A 25,051-nucleotide genomic window follows, 5' to 3' on the forward strand; every position below is an offset into this window, starting at 1 on the left:
GCAGTCTTCTCATTTGGCAGGTGAGGCCTGGGGACTTGAGGCTGGACTCTCAGGGAGGCCCCTGTGGATATTCCAGATTACCCCAGGAGCCGTAAAGAAACGTGGCGCCACGTAGCAACAGGGATGGCACGGGTCCCCAGAGGAGGGAGGCCTGTGAGATGCCCCCGTGCCCACAGCCCCTGGTGAGCACCTCCACCCCAGCCCCCAGCCAGGCCGAGACAGACCTGGAACAGGAAGTGCTCAGAACCTTTCCTGATGTTGCCGTGGTGCCCACAATCCAGAGACCAAGGGCAAGCTCCCCCGCCAAAACACCTTGGTCCCGAAGGAGAAAAGGGTGAGCCCCAGGTGACATGAGCTGGATTCAAAGTCAGAACGTGAACAGCCTGCCGTGATCCTGTACCTCAGAGACCTATACAACCAGAGTGCCTCTGTTCTAGAAGCTTCTCCTATAAACGTACATGTGGTGGCGAGGGGACTTCAGGGCAGTAAGTGTGGCTGGTGCTCTTCACCCACTTTAGAGCCAGAGGAGGATCCCTAGGGACCTGCCTGGGTAGAGAGAGGCTTCAGGGGCTCCAGGCTGGGAGGCACGTGGAGGCAGGTAGCAAATTCTACGACCAACCTACTTACAGACCTCCTTCGGTTCCCATGCCTTGGGAAAGGGGCCAAGAATTGTGGGTTATGGCCCATCTGGCTTTTCCTGAACCACTTTCCTAGCACAAGAGCAGAGAATTGTCAGTCCCCTGATGGGCTTTAAAAAGTCATAGATTCTCTCGATTCAATGAATAACTCACCCTTGGAAGTTGACTCATTATTACTTTTATGGCAAAATACAGAATCTTCAGGCCAATCTCCTGTTTTGAAGAGCCCTTCTGGAAAGTCTTTGAGACTGTACACCTTACCTCTTCTGTCTTCCAGGTGTTTCCCACCCCCCGCCCCTGTATGTAATCACCACCAACCACTGTTTGTGAAAATGCTGCATCCGGTAAGTAGAGCAATTTCGTCAGGCAGAAGGCAGTGGTGAAGAGCAGAAGCACCTGCTTACAGCTCTGTCACCTTATTTCCGCAAGGGATGGGTCAGGCATCACTCAGGTCCCCCATCTTTTTTGGGTGACCCTTCCGTCAGAGCAGCCCTGCTGTCAGAGCCGACCCCATTCACAGGGCTGCAGCTAGATTCACAATCTGCAGTGTCGATCGCCCGCATATTCCAGGCCCTAGAGCGTAGTTCCCAGACTTCATCTTCTCATTTTAACATCCTCACCATCGCCATCGCCGTCATCATATGATGATCGAAAGGCTCAAAAGGTTAAATGACTCGCTCAAGACCATACAACCCGTTAGTGGCGATAACAAGATTTGACTTCAATTCCCTGTTCCCTGGCCCCTGGGCTCCCCACCACCCTGCGGGTGACTGGCATCACTCCGGAACAACTGCACCCATTCCTATGGGTCCCTCATGGTACCTTCCCCGGTTAGCTTTCCTCGAGCCACCACATCTGAGGCTTACATCCATGCTGACTATCCTGCTGAAGCCCCAGGACCTCAAGCAGATACCTAAGTAAAAGGCCCTGCCCGGTGGCCCCGCTGTCCATTCCTGAGTATAGACCCAAAAGAATTGAAAACGCGTGTTCAACCCAAAACTTGCACACAAACGTTCGTAGCAGCATTTTTCACAATCACCGAAAGGTGGAAAGGGCACAAGTGGCCATCAAGTGACGCACGAATAAAGAAAACGTGGTCTCTCCACACAGTGGAATATTATTCGGCAATAAGAGGGAATGAAGTTCTGACACCTGCTACTGCAGGGATGAGCGTGGGAAACTTTATGCCAAGTGAAAGAAGCCAAGCCTAAAAGCCCACGTACTGTATGATTCCATTTATATAAACATCCAGAATAGCAAATCCATAGAAGCCGAAAGCAGATTGCTGGCTGCCAGGGGCTGGGGGAGGGGAATTAGGAGTGATGGCTTAAGGAATCTAAGGTTTCCTTTGGGGGGAATGAAAATGCCCTGAACTGGACGGTGGTGATAGCTGTGCAACCTCATAAATGTACCAAATGCCACTAAATCGCATGCGATAAAGTGGTGAATGTCATGTTTTGTGTGTTTTACCACAATAAAAGGGAACAACAGATCTCTACCTAGGATCTCCTCAGTTTGGTATCTCTCTGAATCCCAAGTGAGGATAAGCATGTAAAGAAGAGACTCTTGAAATATCATCTTGGCCCCACTCGTGGGGTCTTCAGAACCACCTGCAAAGAAACCATCTTTCTCCCTGACCTTTTACCTCTGGTACCTTCTGTCCCAGATCCTAAGTTCCAAATTTCCTTGAACCCCTTTGTCTACTGAATATGATATTTGCCTTGAGAAGATGGTTCCTGAGAATTACTGGCCATGTTTGAAAATCAACCAGTATTTAATTTAATTTTTTTCTTAAAGATTTTATTTATTTATTCCTAAGAGACACACAGAGAGAGGCAGAGACACAGGCAGAGGGAGAAGCAGGCTCCATGCAGGGAGCCCGATGCGGGACTCGATCCTAGGACCCCGGGATCACACTCTGAGCCAAAGGCTCAACCACTGAGCCACCCAGGCGCCCCCAATCTGTTTTAAAATGTATCTTGATTTCCTTTCTCTTGTACACTTCGGAAAAGCTGGCCTTTGGACGATGTTAAGAAAGGATTCTCTCCCTTCCTTGCTTCCCAAGTGGTACAGAGGTCGGCTGGAACGCCGGATGGTTGGCTCGACCAACCGGTGGCGTTTCCCCAGGGAGCCTTTCTCCGGGGACCTGCTGGGACTCTCCCAGATGTGGAAGGCTCTGAACGTGGATTTTGAAGAAGTTCTGAAGGACCCAGACAGGTAGGGAGGTCCAAGGCCTATGGCCTGGGATGCGCCTCCGTGGAACCACATTTCTGGGTAGTGTCCCATGGTGGGGCTGCTCTACCTGGGCAGATGGGCTGCTCTGGGCCTCCGTCAGGACCAGCCTTCAGGGATGGACAGCCTCGGTGTGACCACTTCCCCTGAGGATGTCTGTGTGTGTGATAAAAGTATAGACAGAGACTGGCCTTTTTTTTTTTTTTTTTTTAAGATTTTATCCATTTATTCATGAGAGTCATAGAGAGAGAGGCAGAGACACAGGCAGAGGGAGAAGCAGACTCTCTGCAAGGAGCCTGATGTGGGATTCGATCCCAGAACTCCTGGATCACGTCCTGAGCCGAAGGCAGGCCCTCAACCACTGAGCCAGCCAGGTGCCCCATCCTTTTTTTTTTTTTTTTTCCTAGATTTTTCCTTTATATTGGGAACTTTGGCCCTAACAGGATTCTGTTATATTTATCAACTGATTTATTGACGAAGAAAACTTAGAGTCCTGGCTTAGAGTCCGACCCTATCTCATAAATTCGTATTTCCACGCCAGTCACTTGGCTCCCCATGTGTGAGAAGCTGGCTCCCCCCTCATCCCCAAGGAACTCTAACAGCAGGCTTAGAGCAGCACTTCTCCATGTGGCAAGTGCTTTCTGGCCTCTCCTGGGACGTAGAGCTGGACCCTATCGCAGGAGGGGTAATTCACTTCCCTGGTGCCACAGCCCTCCCTGGCCTGGCAATACCGGCCCTGTGGGCACAGGATCGAGTCTAGCTGAGCACGACCTGTGCCCCTGGACGTGTGCCCCTGGACCTGTGCCCCTGGACGTGTGCCCCTGGACCTGTGCCCCTGGACGGTGCTCACCACCAAAGAGCTCCTTGCTCCCTGTTTGCTGGGCCAGCAGCCGAATCTTTCCCATCTAGACCCCCTGGCCAGCCCTGCTCCAACACCCTGCCCCCTCACAGGTGACTCTGTTACACACATTGGGATAAATCACATCCATCTGGGTTTGCTGCCTCAATTCTCTGATGCTTGCAGGGGAGAAAAATTGAGTGCTGTGAGTTGCTGTTTTGGGCATCAGCCTTCAACTCTCTTGAACGGATTTTATATTTATTTTATATTTTGTTTGGTTAGGACCTTGAAGAAGTCTTAGGGTTAAAACTCACTGGGCCAGGACTATGCTGGATGCAGGCCCTGGAGTGGGGCCTGGGAATAGAAGCCAACTGACCCGGAAAGCTGACGAGGGTGGCTGGGCAGGAGGAGCAGAAATCTCCAGGACTCGGTCTGCGTGATCGCTGAGCAAGGCCAGGGGTGGTGGCCTGAGAGCAGGGCACAGAAACCTGAGGGATGGTGGCAGGTGTTCTGGGTTTCAGGTTCAAGCCAGTGGCTAAACCTCTCTGAGCCTCAGTTTCCTCACCTGTGAAATGATGATAACAGCATCTTTTTTGAAAAGTCATCTTGAGGATTAAATCAGTACCTTGGAAATCTTAGCACTGTGTCTAGCAGACAGTAGAGGATCTTTCAGTGGAGCTTCTATTAGCCTGAGCAACAGTTTAGCTGTCGGTGCCGGTGATTTCATTTTGGGGAGTGCCAGGCCTGTGCTCTGCCAGCCGACAACCCCATTTTACACTCTGCCTTTTGCCACCTTCCCCCAAATTGTCAAGGCACATTGCCTGCAACACAGCAGTGACACAGCGTGCCTCTGTCCTCGGGGATGCTAGGAAGCTGCCCAGAGGCCAGCGGGGGCAAGGAGGCACTGTGGGGAGGCTGATCCCTTGTGTTCGTGGCGGCCAGCGGATCGAGGCTCAGCTCAGCCGGGCGGTGGGGCTCTTCTCCACGAGCTCTCATCCTCCTCCTGAGACAATGGACCTACTCGGGCATGTTCTGGTGGGTGCTGGGGATGGCAGGGACACGAGGCAAGCCCAGGTGCACAAGCGCTTTCCAAACCTTCAGCCACACCACATCCACCGACATCAAGGCAAGCCACATGGCCAAAGCCAAGGGCCAGGAAATCAAACTGGCGTTTTGCGAGTATTAAACCAAAAGCCCTTTGGATGGTTTGCTGCAGGAAGGCCTTACGTCCATAAGACACATAGAGAATTTCTCCCTCTTCCCTCTTTTCTCTCCATAATGGGTCATGACTAGGGGGACTGAGTCCCCAGCCTAATAGTGTGCTCCTAGTATTCTCACGTGCCACTTTAGCCCAGGCTGTCTAGGCCCAAAGAGTGAAGAGGACAGCTCACAGATGCCATCTATTCCCTTAACTTTTCCAGTGGCTCTAAAATAAACCTAGCCCTTGGAATCTGCAGAGCCCACACGATAAGTGGTATATCTTGGCAAGGACCCATGACACCAGGAGAAGGCAATGTGGTCACTTCTGTTGTCTGGCTCAGCCGATGACAGTGATGTTTGTGAGGGTAGTGAGCTCATAGGCATTGCCCATAGTTTCCAAAGTCCATTACTCCATTTTGAGATCACAGTCTGAACCCCTGACCTTGGCCAGCTTTTCCCAGACGTGTGAACCAAGCCACCAGAAGGATTGAGGCTAGCTTGGGTCAGGTCCACTACCGTTGGATAAATACTTCAAGCTCTCACTGCCTTCCTGGGGCTGAGTCACTAGTAGCCACTATCCTTACTTGGAAAGGGCAGCATGTGGTTAATGTTATTCTGGATATAGGTGCCCCCACCCAAGCCCCCCTCTCTGAACCCTGGTCATGAGGGTTCTTGGAACCATTGGAAAACAGCATGGCAAAAGTGACACAGACCACATGTGGTCATCAAGTGGCCTTTGGCTAGTTGACTTTCTTGGGATGACTGTCTTCAAGCTGTGAATATGTGACTCAAATTTTGTTTCACATCCTCGCTCAACAGGATGAATGTAGTTAGTTCACAGAAAGATACCTTATCTTTGTCATCCGCCAATCATTGAATGGATATTTATTGAGCACTTGCATGGTGGCCATGCCAGGGTTCCAGCAGCGAATAAATGTTGAATCTGTCTTTGTGGAATGCAGAGCTTAGAGCAGAGGCGATCACAAGACACTATAGAGGAATTTTTTTTTTTTTAAGATTTAATTTATCCATGAGAGACACATACACACAGAGGCAAAGACACAGGCAGAGGGAGAAGCAGACTCCCTATGGGGAGCCCTATGCAGGACTCGATCCCAGGACCTTGGGATCATGCCCTGAGGCAAAGGCAGATGCTCAACCGCTGAGCCACCCAGGTGTCCTGATATAGCAGGAGTTCTAAGGGGGGCAATTCCAGGGCGGTGAGTGGAAGGACCACCTGCTCAATCTCCCCAGTGAAAGGAACAGCTAAGCTTACCTAGGAGGATGAGGAGGAGCTCATCAAGTGAAGAGGTCAGGAGGAGAGCACTTGGGGCCCAGGATGCTGTATGGCCAAGAGAATGGAAGCAAGAGACAGTGGGTTCAGGCGGTTGAGAAGGGCCGGAGCAGGGAGTGTAGAGCTGAGCCATGCTGAGGAGTGGGGGCTTCCCTCCAGAGCACTGGGGAGACACTGAAGGATTCTCAGCAGGAGAGACGCGAGAGCAGATGTGTGTTTTACGTGGTTCTCAGGCTGCAGCATCCCATGTGCATCTGAGGGGAGCTCCCCAGAGACTGGAGGAGATAATGATGGGTTGGATGAAGCTCGCAGCAGTAAGGGGAAAGGAGACCTGATATTTGTCAGATCTTGGCACTTGATCAGATGTGACAATAGTCAGTGTGCTGGCCTGGGCAACTGCAGGCTGGTGGGGCCATTTGCTGGAGAAAGAGCAGGGTTGGTTTGGGATAAAATCTGAGTTTCGCTCTTGGACACATTGAGAATGGGGCATGCGTGACCCCAACACAGAAGTACTCGTGAGTAACTTCCCAGAAATGCCCAGAATCTTCTCTTCCTTTCTCCAGCAGGTGTTTATGGAGCATCTACTATATGCTAGACATTGTTTTAGACATTCACGAGAGAGGAGTCATTCAGGCATCCTGATATAACCCCCAATACCTTCTTGGTAAAGGCAACCCACAAACCAAAAACAGAAATCGATGTTTTGAGCCAGCCACCAGACAGAGCCTATCATTAGTCACATCAGCAGACGAATGGTGACCCAAGGAAACTCCCAAGGGGCAAGATGTGATGGGATAGATTAATGGATGCTTCAGGGACACTTACACTGGAATAACACATGTTGCAGTTGAGAAAAGGTCATTATTAACTCCTGAATTTTTTGTTTGTATTTTCCCTTGAGGTTATATGTTTCACAAATCCAGAAAATTTTCTCCAGGAACTTGAAGAACAAGACCATCCAGAGTAGGGAAGCAGGTGAGTGCTTGGCACCAGTGGATTCAATCAAATGCCTCCGCACTCAGGGCCAGCCGTGGTTTCCACAGAAGGAAACCAGACGCTAGGCCCAGTCACAGGCCCATAAATTCCAGCTTCTGTCCACTGCACATCATCTAACATCAGATAGGCACTGTGAATATGTCAGACGCACCATGAAATGATGCATGAAACCAGGCTTGGCAAACACATTTTCGTATGCTAACTGGTCATAGTAAAGATAGATATGCTGATGTGAATAAATAGGGTTTGGGTCAGAAGACTAAACAGAAGCCCTGTCAAGCATGGGCAGCTGTTCTCTGTCCATTTTCACTCTAACCAGTCATGAGTTGGACATCACATCTGCACTCGTCCAAGAGGACTTTTCTGGTGTAGAATGAGGAACCAGATGAGGTCTGTCCAACTGGGGAAGGGTGCATTGAACCTCACCAGGCCTGGGCAGGTCAGCTCCTTAAAGGAGATTTTTTTTTCTCAGATTTATTTATTCATTTTAGTGAGGGAGAGGGGAGGGGCTGAGGGAGAGGGAGAGAGAATCCTCAAGCAGACTCCCCCGCTGAGCACAAAACCCGACATGGGGCTTGATCTCATGAGCCTGGGACCATGACCTGAGCTGATACCGAGAGCTGCTCAACTGACTGAGTCACTCAGGTGCCCCCTTAAAGGAGATTTTTTTTCTTTAGATAAGCTGCCTGAGGTCTGAGCAGCCTCCTTCCGCAGGAGACCCTACTGGATTTCTTCTCGCCTTGTGGGCTCTGATTGACTGGAGGCCCTGGGTGGTCTGAGGCCACCTCCTGGCTCGGGAAAAAGACTTCTGGGGCTGGTGTGCTGTCTGCTATGCGTGTGCCACCGTGAAAGCAGACGTGGGTATTCAGTGAGGGGACACGCTTTATCCACAAATCTGCTCCTGCCTAAAATCACCCTAACAGGGTGAGATTCTTTCTAGCCCAGCACAACCAGGCCATCCCATGAGGTGACCCGAGATTTGAGATGCGAGCCCACATTCTGAACCACAGCCCGAAACAGTATCGTGCAGTTGGTGGATGACAGTGTCAATAACAGGAGAGGAAACAGGTGCCCAAGCTCACGCAGTCAAAATAATGGCAAGGCCATTAAGAAGTCGGTGGGACTCGTGGCTCTCAAGGTCCTATCCAGCGCTGAGGTTAAGGGTTTGGGAGGATGGCCGAGCATCGCCCCCTCCCCCCAGGTCTGCACTAACAGGAGTCCAGCCTGCAGAGGCCCCCTGCTCACAGCTTCTCACGCCTCACCTGGCCAGGTATCCTTAGATCCTCCATCTGCCCTCCTGTCAAAGGCTCTCTCTTTTTAATCATCCATGCTATCCAAGGATGAGATAAAGCCCCTCGTATAAAGCCCCTTAGACAGTTTGCAAAAAGCCGCCTTTATTTTGTAATCTTGTTCACACCTATTAGCTGGGTTCTCTGGGGATCCCCATTCCCTCGAGGAAAATAAGGCTCACAATGACTGCCTCCCAGTGACCAGTCTTTGAGCTGCACTTTGCTGTCACCTTTCAGGTGGCCCATAACTAAGCACCAATGCCCAGTAGCTTCAACAGGGGACTGGGCAGCGAGAGCCCTTCCCAGGGGAGATTTGGCAACATCTGGAGACATTGGGGGGTCATCACAACTTAGTGGGGAGGGTGCTACTGGCCTCCCGTGGGTAGAGGTCCGGGATGTCGATGAGTAACCTACAAGGCACAGGACAGCCCCACCACAGAGAATTATCTGGCCCCCAATATGAACAGGGCCAAGGGTGAGAAATGCTATAACAGGAAGGCATGGTGAGGCCCCCAAGAGTGACCCACCCAGTGTCCTTCCCCATGAAGCCTTTCCAGTCTGCCACCTGGAGGGCCATTCATGTGCCTCTGCAGTCCTATGGTAATGGGTCAGCTGCTCGTGGATACTTACCTCTGTCCGTCTGTAAGTCTGCTTATCGTATCCCCCTGGGATCCAGTCAGTGCCCCGAGGCCCACGCTGTCTGCACTGCTTCGCTCCTGGCCGGCCCAGTGAACCCACCTGCCCACCTGCTCTGAGACTGTGATGGAATGGCAGGTGGGAGGAGCTGATGCATCTCCTGGAAGAGGGGCCGTGAAACCTCTTAACTCATCACCACATTCTCTCCTCAGACGTGATTCTCAAATGTCTGGGCTCCACGTGGGAACTCCACCAGCCCCATCTTTTCCAGTCTGAGACCTTGGCCAAGCTCTACCTGATGGCACTGTCGCAGGGCACCACGAGCCCCAAAAAGGAACTGGAGAGGCTTCTGCAAGGTATTTTCTTCCTGGCACCCAGCGTGGAGCCCCAAATGCCCTCTGGTCTGAGGGTCCCCAGCTTGGCATTTGGTCATCTGTTTGGAGATCAAGGTCACTCAAGGCCTGTGCTGTGTCCTCATCACAGGATCCAACCTCAGTCTCCAGCTCTAACGTGGGAATTATATTTCTCACTATGTTGTTTGATGCCTAGAGGAGGTAAATAGCTGTGAAGTTCTAGAACAATGTCTGGCACATATTGGGCACTCAGTAAATGTCATTTATTTTTCTCATAACAACCCAATCCTGCCCAGCCAGCTGAGATGGAGACTCTACCTACTTCTTTGAGAAGACTGAATGGTTGTGTTGGGTCTTCTGATGGGCTTTCTGGAAGGAAGCCATAGCTCTGCTGTCTGGCCCAGGACGCTGGTTAGAGGTTTACATGTATACGTCAATGTTATGTTTCCTTTCCTCTCTCTTTTCTTAACTTCACATTATTCCATAACGTATTTGGGCCACTTCTTTCTTTCCTTTTCTCCTTTTCCAACTCTGGTAATCCCCAGGCTCCTCTCTCTGTCCCTCCCCTGACGCATTGCCTTCTTTGGGCAATACAGGTTGGCGTCGTTTCAGGACGACTCCTAAGCAGGTACCGTGGAAAATGCAAGGTCTCCAAAACCAACCAGCAGGCCAGGCTGGATGGGACTGAATTTCCAGGATGTGGCAGCAAAGCTCTGTTATTTCAGAGCCAGACGGGCTGGCCAGGCCCCCAGCTGCTGCCCCCACCGAGCCTGGAGAGAGGGCCCGGGTGCCAGCCGGAATCAGCCCGGCCACAAGGCCTCTGACTCAGCCCTTCCCCGCTGCGCCGGGAGCTGAGAGCAGGCTGTGGCATCCCCCCAGCCTGGGATGACCCTCATGCTCACTCAGTAGTCTTCTTTGCTTCTTCCAAGCCTTTGTCCCAGTGTCTTTGAGCATGGGCGGCTCCTTCTGTGTCCCCTGTGCCCAGGTCAGAACACTCACCAGGCACCCGAGGAAAGGCCATGGAGATCCAGACAAGATTGCATTGGAAAGCAAGAGAATTTGGAAAGAGAAAACGCAGTTACTGTTAATGCTTGGGTCTATGATATTCTAGAATGGTCTCACTGATGAGTTTGGGTCCTGCTGAGACAAGAGCCTTGATCCAAGCCCCCTGCTGGAGGCTGGGCCTGACTGGGGTTACGGTGGGGGTGGTGCGTGGAGACATCAGGGTAGGTACAGAGATGAGATGAGATCCCCCTCCTGCCCAGACTATTACAACTTTCCAGTATCTGTCCCCAGGCCCCAGCAACTAAGCCCGTTCCTGGGGATCATGTGCCTGTCATGTGCAGTGGACATGACTACTAGCTTTTATGCACTTGTGGATGCAGGAGGTACCTCACAGTGACATTTGGATAGTCTGGCGACCACTGCTTTGTGTCCCTGAGAGCATCTGCACTGCTGTCCTGGGGTGGCGGGTGCTCTGCGGAGTCAGCCCCCTGCGAGCATCACACCACTGTCCCAGCTGCTCTCCCACCGAGAGTCCAGGATGAGCTATACTTTATCAGGACCCGTTTGTTCTCTACGAGGAACCCCCAAAAGGAAATGGTACCCCTCCACTTACTCTGGCCTAGCGGATGATATTCTCTTCTTCCCTCAACATATATCGGGTGCTTAACTTATCCTACGCATTGTGCTAGGAACTCAGTGTTGGGGGGTTGGGGGACAGACGGGCCAACCCAAGATGATGATAAAGCACAAGGAACAACATTACCCGTCATGATATGAAGTACCACCACCCGAGGGTGTCTGTGCCCCCAGCGCACATGAGCGGGAGAGTGCTGCGCGCAGGCGGGAGGCAGTCCTAAAAGCCCAGAGGAAAATGAGTCAGAGCAGAGAACAAGGCCTGGCACTCAGTAGGCGCTCAATAAATATTTGCTAACTATGAGCCTGAACAGAGCCAGGTGCCGTGAGCGTGGTGAGGGAAGGCACCTTGAATAGATCTTTGTTCTCCCCTTTTCTCTGTGGCCTCCGTGGCTCGCACTGTGACATCCTTTATTGGATCCTGACCCGTGCCATTTTTAGTACCTGGAACCTTGAGTTCGCTAGGCTTGGAATTCTGTTAGAGTCCCCTCATTCCGTTGATTTAGCAGATATTTACTGTGGACAAGACCGTGTCGGTCTCGGAGATGGAGCTGTGAGGAAGCCGTCGGTGTGCCTGCCCCGCAGATACATGATGTGGTAGCAGGTGGCGGTAGTAGTGAGTCTAGGAGGAAGAATAAAGCCAGTTTGGGGGAAGGTAGGGGTGGGGTGCAACCTAACACACAGAGTCATGTGGGTCCCTGATGGGGGCGGGATGGAGCCCTGGGACTCTTCTGCGGAACCAGCCACAAGGAGGCAGTTTTGGGGTCCAGTGAGCCAGAGACTAGAGTTCTTGGGGCCATTGGAGGGGCTTCGTCTTTGTGCCAAGGCCTTGGGATGCCACTGGAGACCTGAGAGCAGAGGGTGTTGTAACTCACATTTCAGAATAAGTCTGAGTGGTTGCGGGAGGTTGGCGGTGAGTCAGGCTGCCCCTTCCTGGCCTCCTGGGATTCTTTGGTGGCAGGGGGTCCTCTGCTTGGACATCTTTGGGCAAAGTTTCCACAGCCACTGGGTGGATGCCTTCGTCCCCTGCTCACTGTGGTCCCATCTCATGCCAGGTCTGGGCTGGGTACTGGGTGTACAGAGATAACAGAGGCCCACCCCTTGCCCTCAAACTGCTTTCAGTCTGCAGGGGGAGAGGGAGGAGGCAGGGAGAGAGAGTGGGGCAGGGCCCAGTGAAAAGTATCTCAGGCAGTGAGAGCATCTGTTTCCCAGTTTCGGGGTCTCAGTAGCTGTGTAAGATCAGTGGGGAAGGTGGCCGAGGAGTGCACGAGAACTCTGAACTGTTTTTGCGACTTCTTATGAGTCTTCAGCTATTTCTGAACAATCGTTTCAAAACTGCATCCCCTAAACAAGCAAACAGAAACAAAACACGGTGTGGTGAATGCCAAGGTCAAGGTCGTGCAAAGGGCCATGGGCCCCCATACTGTATCCTACGCAAGTCAGTGCCACTCTTGGGTCCTGACGTCCCCATTCTGCTTCCTTTGCCAGCTCAGCTGTGTGGGAGTGTCCAGGAAAGACCCCCCATAAAGAAGATGATCATTTCCTTGAAGATCAATGACCCCCTGGTCACTAAAGTTGGTAACGTACACCTGTCTTTTTATGCCAAGAATGCCGTTGAACCGGCGCCCCTCCCAGATTTAAAAACAACACTAGGGCAAGCAAGCAGACCATGGTGTTAAGGCCTTCCTTATGAGAAACAGCTGAGCGGAGCAGAGAAGGTGCTAGAGAGAGGCTCATCTCTGGGAGGAGGCTTGGGGGATGCTGGGGAAGAAGGAGGCAGCAGGCATTGGGTCAGAGACACCCAGTGACCGGGAAGCCCTCGGGGCCGCCCTCCCCGGCAGCACTGGGCACAGCCCCTCCCGCTCCGGGGGGCTCCAGCCGCAGAGGGCTCACCTTGCCCCACCCCAGCCTGGCCACCTGGAAACAGGGACGGACTTCTGACTTAGTGCGGCACGTGTGCTGCCACATGCTGTCATGGTCTGCGAATGTGCCCCGGCGGGTTGTCCCCGGCAGCCTTGGCCGTGCTGCGGGGCTCACGGGGCTCAGGAAGGCCAGCTTGGGTTCGGCCGGGTCCCTCTGCTCCCGGGTCACGGGAGCTCAGTTCTCAGCCCGGGTCCTTAAGCTTTTTGAAGCCCCCAGACCCTGGGGAAAATCGGCCGTGAGCTAAACGTCATGTCCAGAGAAGAAAGCACACGTACACGCACACGGCATGCTGCGCGGGCCGCGGAGCCCCGAGGCGCAGGCTGCGGGATGGGCTGAGAGCAGCGTTCTTCCGGCAGGAGCTGCCTTTTCTTTGGCTCCATCCTCAACTCCAAGGGGAGGTTGGGAGCCCGGGCTGCGTGTGCGCCCAGGTCGGAGCAGGTGCATTTCCTCTAAGGGTGACCCTGCCCGCCCGGCGAGGGGACGCTCAGCATCCAGCAGGGAGGCGCCCACGAGGGAGGGCCGCAGGGCCCAGGGCCGCGAGCTGACGGCCTCCTCGCTTGGCTGCTGCCCCCAGCCTTCGCCACAGCCCTGAAGAGCCTCTATCTGAGCGAGGTGGAGATGAACATGGATGATGTGCTGGGCGTGCTGGCTTCCGCACACATTCTCCAGTTCAGCAGCCTGTTTCAAAGGTCAGGAGGTGCGACAAGGCGTGGGCCAGGGCCGGCCCCGGGCCGGGTGGAGGGGGTCCTTCTGGCCCGTTCATAGATCGTCCCTCTTCCGTGGGCTGGGGCACCTGGGTCCCTCTGCAGAAAGCCCAGCGGTGAGTCTGCAGAGGAACCGAGGCTAATTCACACATTGTGAGCTCACACCCGAGCCGCTGCTCCAGCAACACGCTCCTTCCAGCCAGTCAATCTTGCCTCACACGGCCTGTGATGCAAGTGGGGTGTCCTCTGCCTGGGAGATCCCCTGCAGGTTTGCAAAGATGACCTCCCAGGGGGGCGCAAACCGTGCTCGGTTTATCAGTTACACCCGTGTTAGCTTAAAAAGCTGCTCATTTAGCGCACACACCCCTCAGCTGGCCATTTGAAGACAAGCTGACTTTCCTCCGTCCAGGTTTATGTTTCCCTCCTGTTTTTCTTTGTATAGAGTATTTTCATTCTTAAAATTGTTACACACCGTCGTCGTAGATCTTTCAGAAGAGAGAGAACTGCAAAGCTCAAAGTCCAAATTCGCCCACCGATCTGGCTGCCCGTTTGGGGGCACAGCCTTTCTCCTGGGTATTCAGACCCCGCTGGCCCACCTGGGCCAAGCAGGGGGAACCAGGAGGCGTTTACAGTGGATGGGCATCGAATGTGAAGACTTGCTCGTCTCACCAAGGATTGCGTGGGTCCATGGGCACTGAGAGAATGTGTGAGGTGAAGGTGTGAGGGCAAAATGTGGCCCTGAGGCTTGAGATTCAGAGGCTCCTAGTTTTTTGTTTTCTGGGTTCTTTTCTAAAGATTTTACTTATTGATTGGGATGGGGGCAGAGGGAGAGGGAGAGGGAGAGAGAGAATATTAAGCACACACTGTGCTGCTGAGTGCTAAGCCCGATGTAGGGCTTGACTCCACGGCCCCGAGACCATGACCAGAGCCAAAATCAAGAGTCAGACACTCAACCACTAAGCCACCCAGGTCCCCAGGGCTCTTTTCTTTTTCTTTTTTTTCTTTTTTTTTTTTTTAAGATTTTATTTATTTATTTGAGAGAAAGAGCACGCAGGAGAGCATCAGCAGTAGGAGAGGGAGAGGCAGGCTCCCCACCGAGCAGGGAGCCCAACGTGGACCTTGATCCCAGGACCCTAGGATCATGACCTGAAGCTCCCAGTTATCATTAGACTTTTTCTGCAGAGCCAAAAGCAATTTAGGGTGTGAGCAGCAGGGGCTGTGCTCAGCCCTAAGGTAAGCTGCCCATGCTCTCCATGTGCCTCAGTGGTCTCAGCTGTGAAATGGGGCTCCACAGGACTTTGTTGGGGGTGAGGAGGTGTGGACATGGAGGGCTCTGAGATGGAGCATCTGCTGGAGTCAGACATTGCCCTCAGCTCTTGGCAAGGCTGACCTCATTGACCCTCCCTGAAGCCCTAGGAGGCGGTACGTTACTATGTCCACTTCATAGTCAAGAAAACAGAGGCGTCATGCGGTGAGTAACTTGCTCAAGGTCACAGTAGGGCAGCCAGAGCTTGCAGGAAGTCAAGGAGCCCCAGAACCTGCGCACCTAACACTGTCCTTTTCTGCTTTGCTCAGGTGAGATGGTAGTGTCACCTGCTTGTTGGTGGACTCACCCTCCCTCCTCCCTCCCTGCTGTGGCGTGTGGTCGAGGCAAGGTTTGCTTGGGGCCAGTCACCTGCCAGTTTATTCTCTCACTCTTCAGTCACTCACCTGCTCCTTCAAGGACGATGTCTTGGGTGTCTCCAGGACACCGGCAACAGTGAGGACCACAGGGTCCCTGCCCTCCAAAGCTTCCTGCCCTCTGGTCTCCAGGGCACAGGAAATGAGTAAAGTGGAATGAAGGATGGGGATCCCAAATGGAACATTTTGTGTTACGGATGATTAATTTCAAGTAAATAGGTCCCTGTGATTAACAAGAACAGTTCTTAGAACTCCTCTTTTGCTGTGTCCTGTAATATTACTCCATTCCCGTAACATTTAGGAAAGGGTAAGTGAACCAAATGGAAAAATCATTGATGGGATTCGTTTTTCTAGACTATTTTGGCGTTTCCCTTGGGCTTTTCCAGGGATGTGTGCCTACTGCAGTCACGTCCTGAACACGGAGGTGGTATCTTATAGCTCTTTGATTTCCTGATCCCATGATCCCCAAGAGAGGGGATTCAGGGCAGTGATGGTCCACCTGGCTTGCTCCACCCTATGCCTCAAGATCTTCATTTGAAGAAATGAATGAATGAATGCACTTCCTGTCCAAGTCAAGAGAGGATATCAGCTGCTCTGGGGAGGGCAGGGACAGGATCTCTCCCGAGACTCTTGCAGAATTCAGGCACTTTTTATAGAGTCCACACAGCCAGATTCGGCTCTGAAGCCAGTATCTCATTCTTGGGGCACCTGAAACGACTCAAGAGTGTCAAGAAGCCTCAACAGGGATGAGCTCTCAGAGGCCTGGATGTGACAACAGAGGTCACACTGAGGGGACCTGAGTCTTGAAAAGGTGCTCCAGCATGTCAGCCAGGCCTGGCCTGAAGGGTGAGTGGCTGTGAAGTGGGAGACCAGCCGGTGTAGGCAGAGCCACGTGTAAGCAGAGCCATGTCGTGCAGGGTCTGGGGCTAACTCAGGAATCCGGGCTAGACCTTGCAGGTGATGGCTGCTGGGCTGGGTTTTGCTGAGATTTCCCAAGCCCCGTTGCATTGCATGTGTCACCCATCTGCAGCTCCGTGTAGCCTTCACAATAATGACAAAAATCACAGCTTCCTTGCTCAGGACATTCCTGAGCTCAGGACATTCCTAACTATTTCCTGGTGCTCTGATATCTCTGACCTCAAAGCGGAAAGTTCAGCCTCCCTCCTGCAGCAAGGTCTGCAACCACTGTCATCTGCCTGTCAGGCCTGGCTGCCCCATCTCAGGCCCAGATTCAAAGCCCCATCTTGCTCTTAGAGTCCGAGCCCTGGCTTTTTGGGGCTCGGCCAAGAATGACTGGTTCTTCATTTTCCTTCTTCCACCCCATGACTTGTTTTCAATGGCAGAGAAGCAAGGCCTTTGGAGATAGTGAGCCATCGTTGCGCTGATGAGCAGAGCTAGGCCGGCCTGGTACAGTTAGGCCTTGCTCAAGATTCTCCGGATAGTTGTGGCAGGGTATTACAGGTCAGATCCAGGTGGGCCTTGCCCACAGCTGGCCTGGCTCCCACCTGCCTTTGAGAGGCTGCTGGTACAGTTGGCAGGGGTGCGGCAGCACAAGACTCAGTGTGTGTGCATGTGGTGGTGGTGGGAGTGCATGGGTGTGGGTGTGCGTGTGTGCCTGTAGTGGAACGGAAGTGCCCTGGTCACTCTGATCGCATCACAAATCCAGGTGCTGGACCAGACCCCAAAGGTCATCTTGGCTGAGTTCCCAGCCAAGCACAAAATCACCCAGATGGCTGCTTAGGTCTGGATCACACACAGCCAAGGCCGCCCGTCTTCGGGGGGTGCAGTGTGCGTGCTGGTTCCATCTGGTACTATTCCTCGGTTTCGTGCATCACAAGCCTGCACTGACGCAGCGGGGACCACGCTTGCTGCGTGCATGCACATGTGAGCATGTTTCAGGTTTTGCTTTGTGTCCCCTGATCTGGGAAAGCCTGGCCATCCCAGTCCAGCCTGGCCGATGAGTCTGATAGTGAGAAAGGGGTACAGGTGAGCATGTCGGCCTCCTGGAGCACTAATTTCCGTACCTCAACTCCAAGCCCAGCTAATTCCGTTCACATGTCTCACTAGCAAAAGCCAGCAGCTAAAGAGCACTGTGCCTGGGGAGCAGCAGAAACAATCTCCAGCACACTCCTTTGGCTCCCCGGTTCCCACCTCTGCCACCATCCTGGAGTTGGATGCAAACCTCTCTGAAAGCAGCCTGGGGCCCTCCAGGAACCGCGCTTCTCTCTCTGCAGGTGTGTGGCCATGATGATGAACGGACTCACGCCAACCACCATCAAGAGCTTCTACGTGGCTGGCTGCAAGGTGAGGATAACCAGGGCGGAGTGCGCCACACCTGGAGACTTCTAGGAGCACCCCAGGCCCTGGGATTTTACCCCACACCCCACTGGCTCAGCTCCCAAAGATCTACCTGAAAGCACCCGCTTACGGGTACCAATGGTTGATTTTGCCAAGTAAACAATTTTAAAAATCATTTTATTTTAAAAGGACATTTTAAGACCAATTTAAAAAAAATTTTTTTTTAAATAAAAAAGTCTTCAAATCAGGGGGATGAATGAAAGCACAGCCTTTCTCATCAAAATAGCAGACAACTTTCCAGAGCATTCTTGTTGGAGTCAGGAGAAACTGTCTCCCCACCCTACCCACCCCCGGGGCCCAGTCACTGTGTCAGTTCTGGGAATAGATGATGTAACCTAGGGTCTCGTTATCAGGGGGAAACACTGAGACCCAAGGAGGGGAGCGGTCTGATGTGGGTGACAGTGTCTGAGTGGCGGTGCTGGGCTCGAACCCCAGGCTGCCTGACCCAGCCTTCCTCTTCGAGGCCACCATTGACCTGGGTGAACACTCACACTGTGAAACAGGCACATCTGACCGTAACATTTGGTTTGTGCACCATCAACACGTCACAAGCTCTTGCAATGGCATCTGAGAATGTGCTCGGGGCCTGTTTCGTTAAAGACAATGCAGGGTCCTCCACTCCGCCGGCTACTAGAAAGTCACTCTGTGGGCAGCAGCTTTGCATTCTGGTCAGCAGTTCTGACCAGCACATCTGGGCCGCTCTTTGGCCTGGGAAGGACTGTTGCCCCAAGGACGTGCAAGGTGTACCGAGACCTGTCAAGGTCCCTGGCCCTGGAAGAAGGTTCTCATTTTGTTTAGACTTTGATGTCAGGATACGTGCCCCCTACCAGCCTCAGAACTCATGTGGGGTCCACCCTGCAGACCCTTCCAGGATCAGTGACTGACTTTAGCCCAGCGATTTCAGTGTGCAACCCTGTGGTCAGACCTCCAGGGTTTGCTCCTGGCTCTGCCACTTGCTAGTTGTATGACCGTTGTTGGCAAGAGCAGTGATCTTGGGGCCTCCGTTTCTCCATCAGTAAAATGGGGATAATTAAGGGAGCGACCATGTAGGACTGGGGTGAGGGTTAATTTAAATCAACCTAGTGCAGGGCTGGGAGCATAGCAAACACTAAAAATATTGTCTGGGGCGGGCTCTGTATTTTGAAGAAAAGGTTCGCGCAGGTCTGCTGCAGGACTGGCCCGAGAGCGCGCTTGTAGCATCGTTGCAGACCAGCAGAGGGTGCTGAGAGTTCAGGGATCTCCTTATCAATCGGCTTTTCTTTCCCCTCTCAGTACAAGGAAGAGCAGCTCACCACCGCCTGTGAGAAGTGGCTGGAAATGAACTTGGTCCCTCTGGTGGGGAGGCAGATCCACCTCCGGAAAATCCCGCAGGAGCTGCTTCACAGAGTGCTGCGGTCCCCCAGGTCAGAGCTGGTCCTCAGGGGGGCCGTGTGTGGGACCAGGAGTTGTCCATGCAGTGGGCCTGGGGCAGCAGGGCTGGGCCTGGGAGGCAGGTGCTGCAAGGGGGCGCACCCACACACCAGCTGGCCAGGCCCGATGTGCAGCACCTGCTCCGTCCCAGACTCCCCACCTTCTCGGACAGCCAGCCCCAGGTGGGGGCCGAAACTGTGGGTGTAAGGGGGTGGGGCCGAGGCTGGGCTCCCTTCTCATGCCTGCTCTGGGATAGGGACCCTCTGGCTGCCTGCTATCTCGTTACTCACCTGGTGATTAATTCAGTAATTGCCTACGTAATTAAAAAAAAAAAAAAAACCATCCTGACAACGTTGATAAACCTTCCCTCTGGAAAATGGAAAGTAGAGAAAAGCAGAAAACAGAGCACAAAGCCTCTCCTCCTCAATCAGTTCCTATCTTTAGCCCTGATTCCTCTGCTGAATCGCTCTGACCCCGACATCTGTTGGGCCTGACAGCTCAAGCCAACACCCAACCCTTGGGGCCCTGCCCTGTGTTCCTCCAGCACTTGCTCAAGCTAGAGCCCTGGGAGTCCTTGTGCACACCACTTGCCCTCACCCCTGAGGGAGACACTAACCCTTCCAGACCCAGCCCATCACTATGGGCTTCTCTCCTCAGGCTCCAGGATGGAGGCCAGACCTCCACCAGCTCTTGTCTGGACCACCGCAAGGACCTAGTCTAACTCAGAGTCTTGTGTCTTGAGCCCCTCCAAGAGCATCTAGCCAAGGGGCCTCTGCTGTGTCCATCTGCCCCTGCCTCCCCAGCCACGGGGCATCCACGGGGCTACCTTAGACTCCAGCCGTGCTGAGCACCTTGCCACCCCCAGGTGTGCTCTCCCTCCTTCCTGAGATGCCTGGCTCCTTCCCATCCTTCAAGTAATTCACAGAAACGTCCCCAATGCTTGACCTTTTAGGTCATTTCTAGTGTTTACCAATATAAATATAGCGCCTTGGTGACATCCTTCAATGTACATGTCTTTATCTCAGATTATTTTCCCATGTTAAATTTCTAGAAGTGCCATGATGAAATCAAAAGGACTTTCTGGTCTTGTCACAAGTAAAAAGTATTTTTTTTAAAGATTTTATTTATTTATTCATGAGAGGCACACACGGGGAGAGAGAGAGAGAGAGAGAGAGGCAGAGACACAGGCAGAGGGAGAAGCAGGCTCCATGCAGGGAACCCGACATGGGACTCGATCCCGGGACTCTAGGATCACACCCTGGGCCGAAGGCAGGCGCCAAACCGCTGAGTCACCCAGGGATCCCCAAGTAAAAAGTATTTTGAAAAATATTCTATTTGAAAATAATTTCAGACTGAAATGAAAAGTGTCAAAATGGTACAAAGAATATTTATGTTCCCTTTACCCTGTTTTGTTCAATCTCTGCCACTTGCTTGGCCATCTGCACCTGTATGTGGTTACGTACCCACATCTTGTTTCTGAACCCTCTGGGGGCAAGGTGCATACATCATGTACCCTTCTAAATGCTTCAGCGTTTATTTGCTGATAAAAAAAATTTGATCACAATGCAGTTATCAACTGCAGGGAATGTAGCATCGATGCTAATACCTCACATCGTTGGCCCAGTGCTCTCCTTTATAACATTCGTTCATCCGATGCAGGGTCTGGTTTAGGGTGACATATTGCATTGACTTGTCATGACTCTCTGGGACTTTTTAAATGGCTCTTGATACCCATTGCCAAGTTACCAAGATTGTGTCCTCTTTGGGTGAATTTCAACAGTGAGAAGTAAATTCGACTAAAGATGTTAGCTGTGTATTAGAAATTGAATGTTTACTCATGCCTATGGGATGGGAAGCCTTCTGAATGCAGAAATTAGATGGGGACAGATTCATTCCACTGTTGCTTTGCATTTACTAAGTGGCTTGGATGCCCTCACACCTAAAGAGAAATGAAGTTGGGAGAACAGGGTTTTGGTGTTGAGGAAGACCCCCCGCCCCGGGGGCCCCGGGTGGGCTCTGGTGTCAATCTGCCCTACCCCCTACTGCTTTTCCCCACATGTGCCCCCCCCCCCACTCCACCAGAGCACAGGTTACACAACCATTGAAGAAAAGATAAACATGGCATCCCTTAGACGTTTCCTAACACTGTCCCTCCCTTGGAAAGACTGAGCTGTCCTGCCCTGGAAGCATTTAACCAAGAAAAGGGAAAAACTGTCTGACCACAGCCAGAACCTTGGTGATGGGATGGGCCTTACAAAACGTACACGAGGCAGGAAAGAGGTCAAGCACTTTTCCACGCCAAGTGTCTAGACTCACCAGCTCGGGGAGACATGACTGGTGTGGGAACTGGGTCCTGCTCCTCTGGCCCCTCCCCCGGGGCTGTGTGCACACAGTCCAGAGCCATCTGCTGCTCGAGCGGCAGGAGGGGAGAGCCCCGTGGCCCTGAGCACGTCACCAGCCCATGTGCCCGGGAGGCACCAGGCCGACAGCTCCCAGGCCTCACGTTCACATCCCTGGAGGCAGCTTCTCCTCGCCTGCCCCTTGAGGTCTAGCGGCCACCTGCTCTGGAGCTGGAGGGAGCGAGGGGAACAGAGGGTGTCGGAAGAGGGGGCCTGGCTGTACCCGGGCCTGGTGGGATTGTTAGAAATCTACCCGGGCCCGGGCTCCTCACCTGCGCACACTCCTTGGCTGGTGGATCTGGCACCTTGGACCGCAGCTGATTAAGAACAAACCTTTGGATGGGTTCACTTTTATCAAGCACTCTGGGGTATGCGCTGTGCTCTGTGCACTGTCCCTCCAACCCCACAACCCTGGGTGGTAGCTACAGTTATTGGCCCTAAGATAAGAGAGATGATAAGAAGTAGGGCTGGGCTCAAGCCCAGTGATCAGGCTCCAAGGTCCAGACTCCCACCCTCCACGCTGCACCGCCTCTTCACGTGTCCCAGAGGCCAGGCCTCCCAGGCGCCAGGACTCAGCTAGGACTGGGTTGTCCTGACGAGTCACAGGCCCCCAGAGCGGTGTGTGGAATTGCCAACCCTTGAGGGGTCAGAGATGTTGCATCCCCCGAATCCCCAGGGGCCTGCATAGTATGGACTGTGGTCATGGTGTCTGGGTCTCTGAGCCTCCTGGGAACAGCATCCAAACACTCAACTTCCGGGCCATTCCCCTTCCCTTTCTGAAGTCTCTTTGGCTTCATCTTTCATTGGGTTTTGCTTTCGGTTTTGTAAACAGCCTCGCATAAAGTACACACGGTTTTCCTGACCTCCGGGGCCTCTGGATTTCATTTCTTTGCCTGGGTCTTGGGTTTCCAATTAAGTTTCTCCTTAGAGGTCATCGCTAGGTTACCCTGTTCTGTGAACTCTAATACCATGAAAGCTTCATTCCAAGTTCTGCTTTTCTGGAAACCAAGTTCCTGCTAGACTTAGAAATGGAAAATTCAGCCAGCTGTCCAGTTCCTATCTGCATGGAAAGCTGCCCTGTAACCCGGAGCTCTGCCCACTTTTCCCTGGCTTCCTGTCGGTGATACCACCAGTCTTGGGGGCTCAGGAATCCCCAAGAGAAGCCACCCCTGTCCTCCCTGGTGAGCCCATCGCACAGCTTTCCTTCCAGTATCTGGAACACCATGGGCCATGGCTCTCAAACATAATAGTTCCTGAAGCTGATGCTTCTCTGGCTGATAGCGACAATACCTACCAACTGTTGAGCGCTTGCGGTATACAGGACACGGGGTGGGTTATTGGCCTGACTCCTATGGCCACCCAGGGAGGTGGATATTACCTGTGTTATCACCTGTGGAATGGAGGTTACGGGAAATGAAAAGATTAGCCCAGTTTCCCCCATGCAGCGTGAGATTTGGGATTTGAACACAGATTTGAGTGGCCTCAAAGCCCCAGGTCTTAAAAAAAAAAAAAAAAAAAGCCCCAGGTCTTTACCAGCCCAGTCCACTGCTGTGCTCTGCATGAGGACTCATTTTTTCTTATTGATATTCAGGATTAATAGGGATATTGATAGCTATTTTTTATTATAAAAACACTTAAAGGTAGGAGGATAATAGAAAACACAATTGGAAGCCATCTCCCAAAATGAACAATGACATTTTGTCATAAGAAAGAAAACATAACCAATAAAGCAGAAGTCAACTCCCTAAAGACAATCAGACCATTGTCCTGGGCCTGAATAAACCCGATCCATGTGATTATATTCTTACTACATATATGCGTGTCTACAAATAATGTGTAATATTGTTTCATAAAAGCTTAAACTTCAAACTGATGTTCTTATAGTGGCCGTACTGGTCGACAGCTTACTTTAATTTACTAACCTAAAGCGATATGTTCTCTCCATGCTGTTACTTACATATCTAATTAACATTTTAAATTTGATGTTGCACAGGGTTCCAGTGAATAAATAGCAATTTTTCATCCTCTTCCTAATGGGCTTTTGTTTTATTTTGCTTTATTTTTTGTTGTGGCAATCAGTGCTGCCATAGACACCCTTGTCATGCTTTCTTCTGTGCATGGATACAGCTTTCTCTATAGTCTATACTCAAAGGGAGCCCTTTATTATTTATGTAAAATTTTCTCAAAAAAATAAAAAAAAGACAGTGTCTCGTTAAAAACATTTTTCTCTTAAAGAACAAATACCAGTTACATCCCAATGACTACTAGTGAGCACCAATAAACACAAGTAGGACAGCCCAGATGTTCACCTATGTCGGAGGGAAGTTTAGGGTCTCTGAGAGCTCTGTGAGGCCATCAGAGCATTAAGTGAGAATATGTTTGAATGTCCTCAGGGAAGCAGTACTTTAGGGTACTGGTACTTGGCCTCAAGCTGGAGGGAGGGTTTAGGGCGCCTGGGTGGCACAGACATTGAAACGTCCGACTCTTGGTTTTGGCTCAGGTCATTATCTAAGGGTCCTGAGGTCAAGCTATGTGTCAGGTCCCATGCTGTGTGCAATCTGCTTGAGATTCTCTCTTCCTCTCCCCTTGTCCCTCTATGCCCCAGCCCCATGCATTTTTTCCTCTCTCAAATAAATAAATAAATCTTTAAAGACAGGACTTGTGATGTGATGAGCCCTGGGTATTATGCTGTATGTTGGTAAATTAAATAAAAAAATAAATAAAGGAAGAGAAAGAAAGGGAGAAAGAAAAGGAAGGATGGAGGAAGGAAAGACAGAAGGAAGGAAGGAAAGAAGGAAGGAAGAGAGAGAGGGAGGAATAAAGGAAGGAATCGGTATACCTTGAAAAGAGTACTTGGTCCACTGTAGCAGCTAAAATATAGGTTTGGGTTCCCTAACAGACACTCAAAATATTTGTGACTTAAATAAAATGGAAGTGTATACCCTGAAAAAAAAAAAAAAAGACAGAGGGCTTTATTTGAACAATTACCCTCCACAATAAAAGTAAAACCGGGACGCTGATTCATGGAACCAACCCCAACAACTCCTCCTGTTGCTGCCTGGTCCTCTTGGTGAGGTCCCAAAGAACCTCTAGGCTGGGGGGCCTCGGGCTTGGATTCTGCACCGGGAGTCACATAGCTCCCCAGCCCAGGGGTGGTTGGTATCTTGGTGGAGTTCTCTGCAGGTGCATCATATACTAAGTGGCTCTGTGACATCCCCCCTCCTGCCTCACCATCATTGCCCAGATGGTGACAAATTTGGTCCTGTCTGGCCAGAGTCAAAGCCCATGCATCTGTAGGTGGCCTGGAAACAAAGAAGAACAAAGAGATGTTCTACTGTGACCAGAAATAGCGTGAAAGGTGGGTGGGTGACATTTCCATTACCCTTTAGAGTCACCACTTAGCTTGGGGCCCACCCACCAAGACTACTCAAAGTGATGGGTGCAGAGGCTCTGATAGGTTTTG

General features: G+C 52.0%; 1 protein-coding gene across 5 annotated transcripts in view; it reads left to right on the forward strand.

The window, feature by feature from the left end:
• Positions 1 to 248: 248 nt before the first annotated feature.
• The window catches only part of BTBD16 (BTB domain containing 16), a 54,806-nt gene continuing 30,003 nt past the window's right edge, over positions 249 to 25,051 (forward strand). For 2 of the 5 annotated variants that reach the window (XM_049103214.1, XM_049103215.1), the window contains exons 1-9: positions 249 to 485; positions 916 to 982; positions 2,704 to 2,855; positions 7,104 to 7,177; positions 9,336 to 9,479; positions 12,603 to 12,692; positions 13,612 to 13,726; positions 17,656 to 17,725; positions 19,052 to 19,182. In XM_049103214.1, coding sequence (XP_048959171.1) covers positions 971 to 982; positions 2,704 to 2,855; positions 7,104 to 7,177; positions 9,336 to 9,479; positions 12,603 to 12,692; positions 13,612 to 13,726; positions 17,656 to 17,725; positions 19,052 to 19,182 — 788 coding nt within the window. In that variant the 5' untranslated portion in view covers positions 249 to 485; positions 916 to 970. The remainder of the gene's footprint in view (positions 486 to 915; positions 983 to 2,703; positions 2,856 to 7,103; positions 7,178 to 9,335; positions 9,480 to 12,602; positions 12,693 to 13,611; positions 13,727 to 17,655; positions 17,726 to 19,051; positions 19,183 to 25,051) is intronic. The other 3 variants (XR_007406760.1, XM_049103213.1, XM_025467490.3) reach the window with 2 other exon arrangements.

The sequence above is a fragment of the Canis lupus genome, chromosome 28 (genome assembly GCF_003254725.2).
Source record: "Canis lupus dingo isolate Sandy chromosome 28, ASM325472v2, whole genome shotgun sequence".
Lineage (NCBI taxonomy): Eukaryota > Metazoa > Chordata > Mammalia > Carnivora > Canidae > Canis > Canis lupus.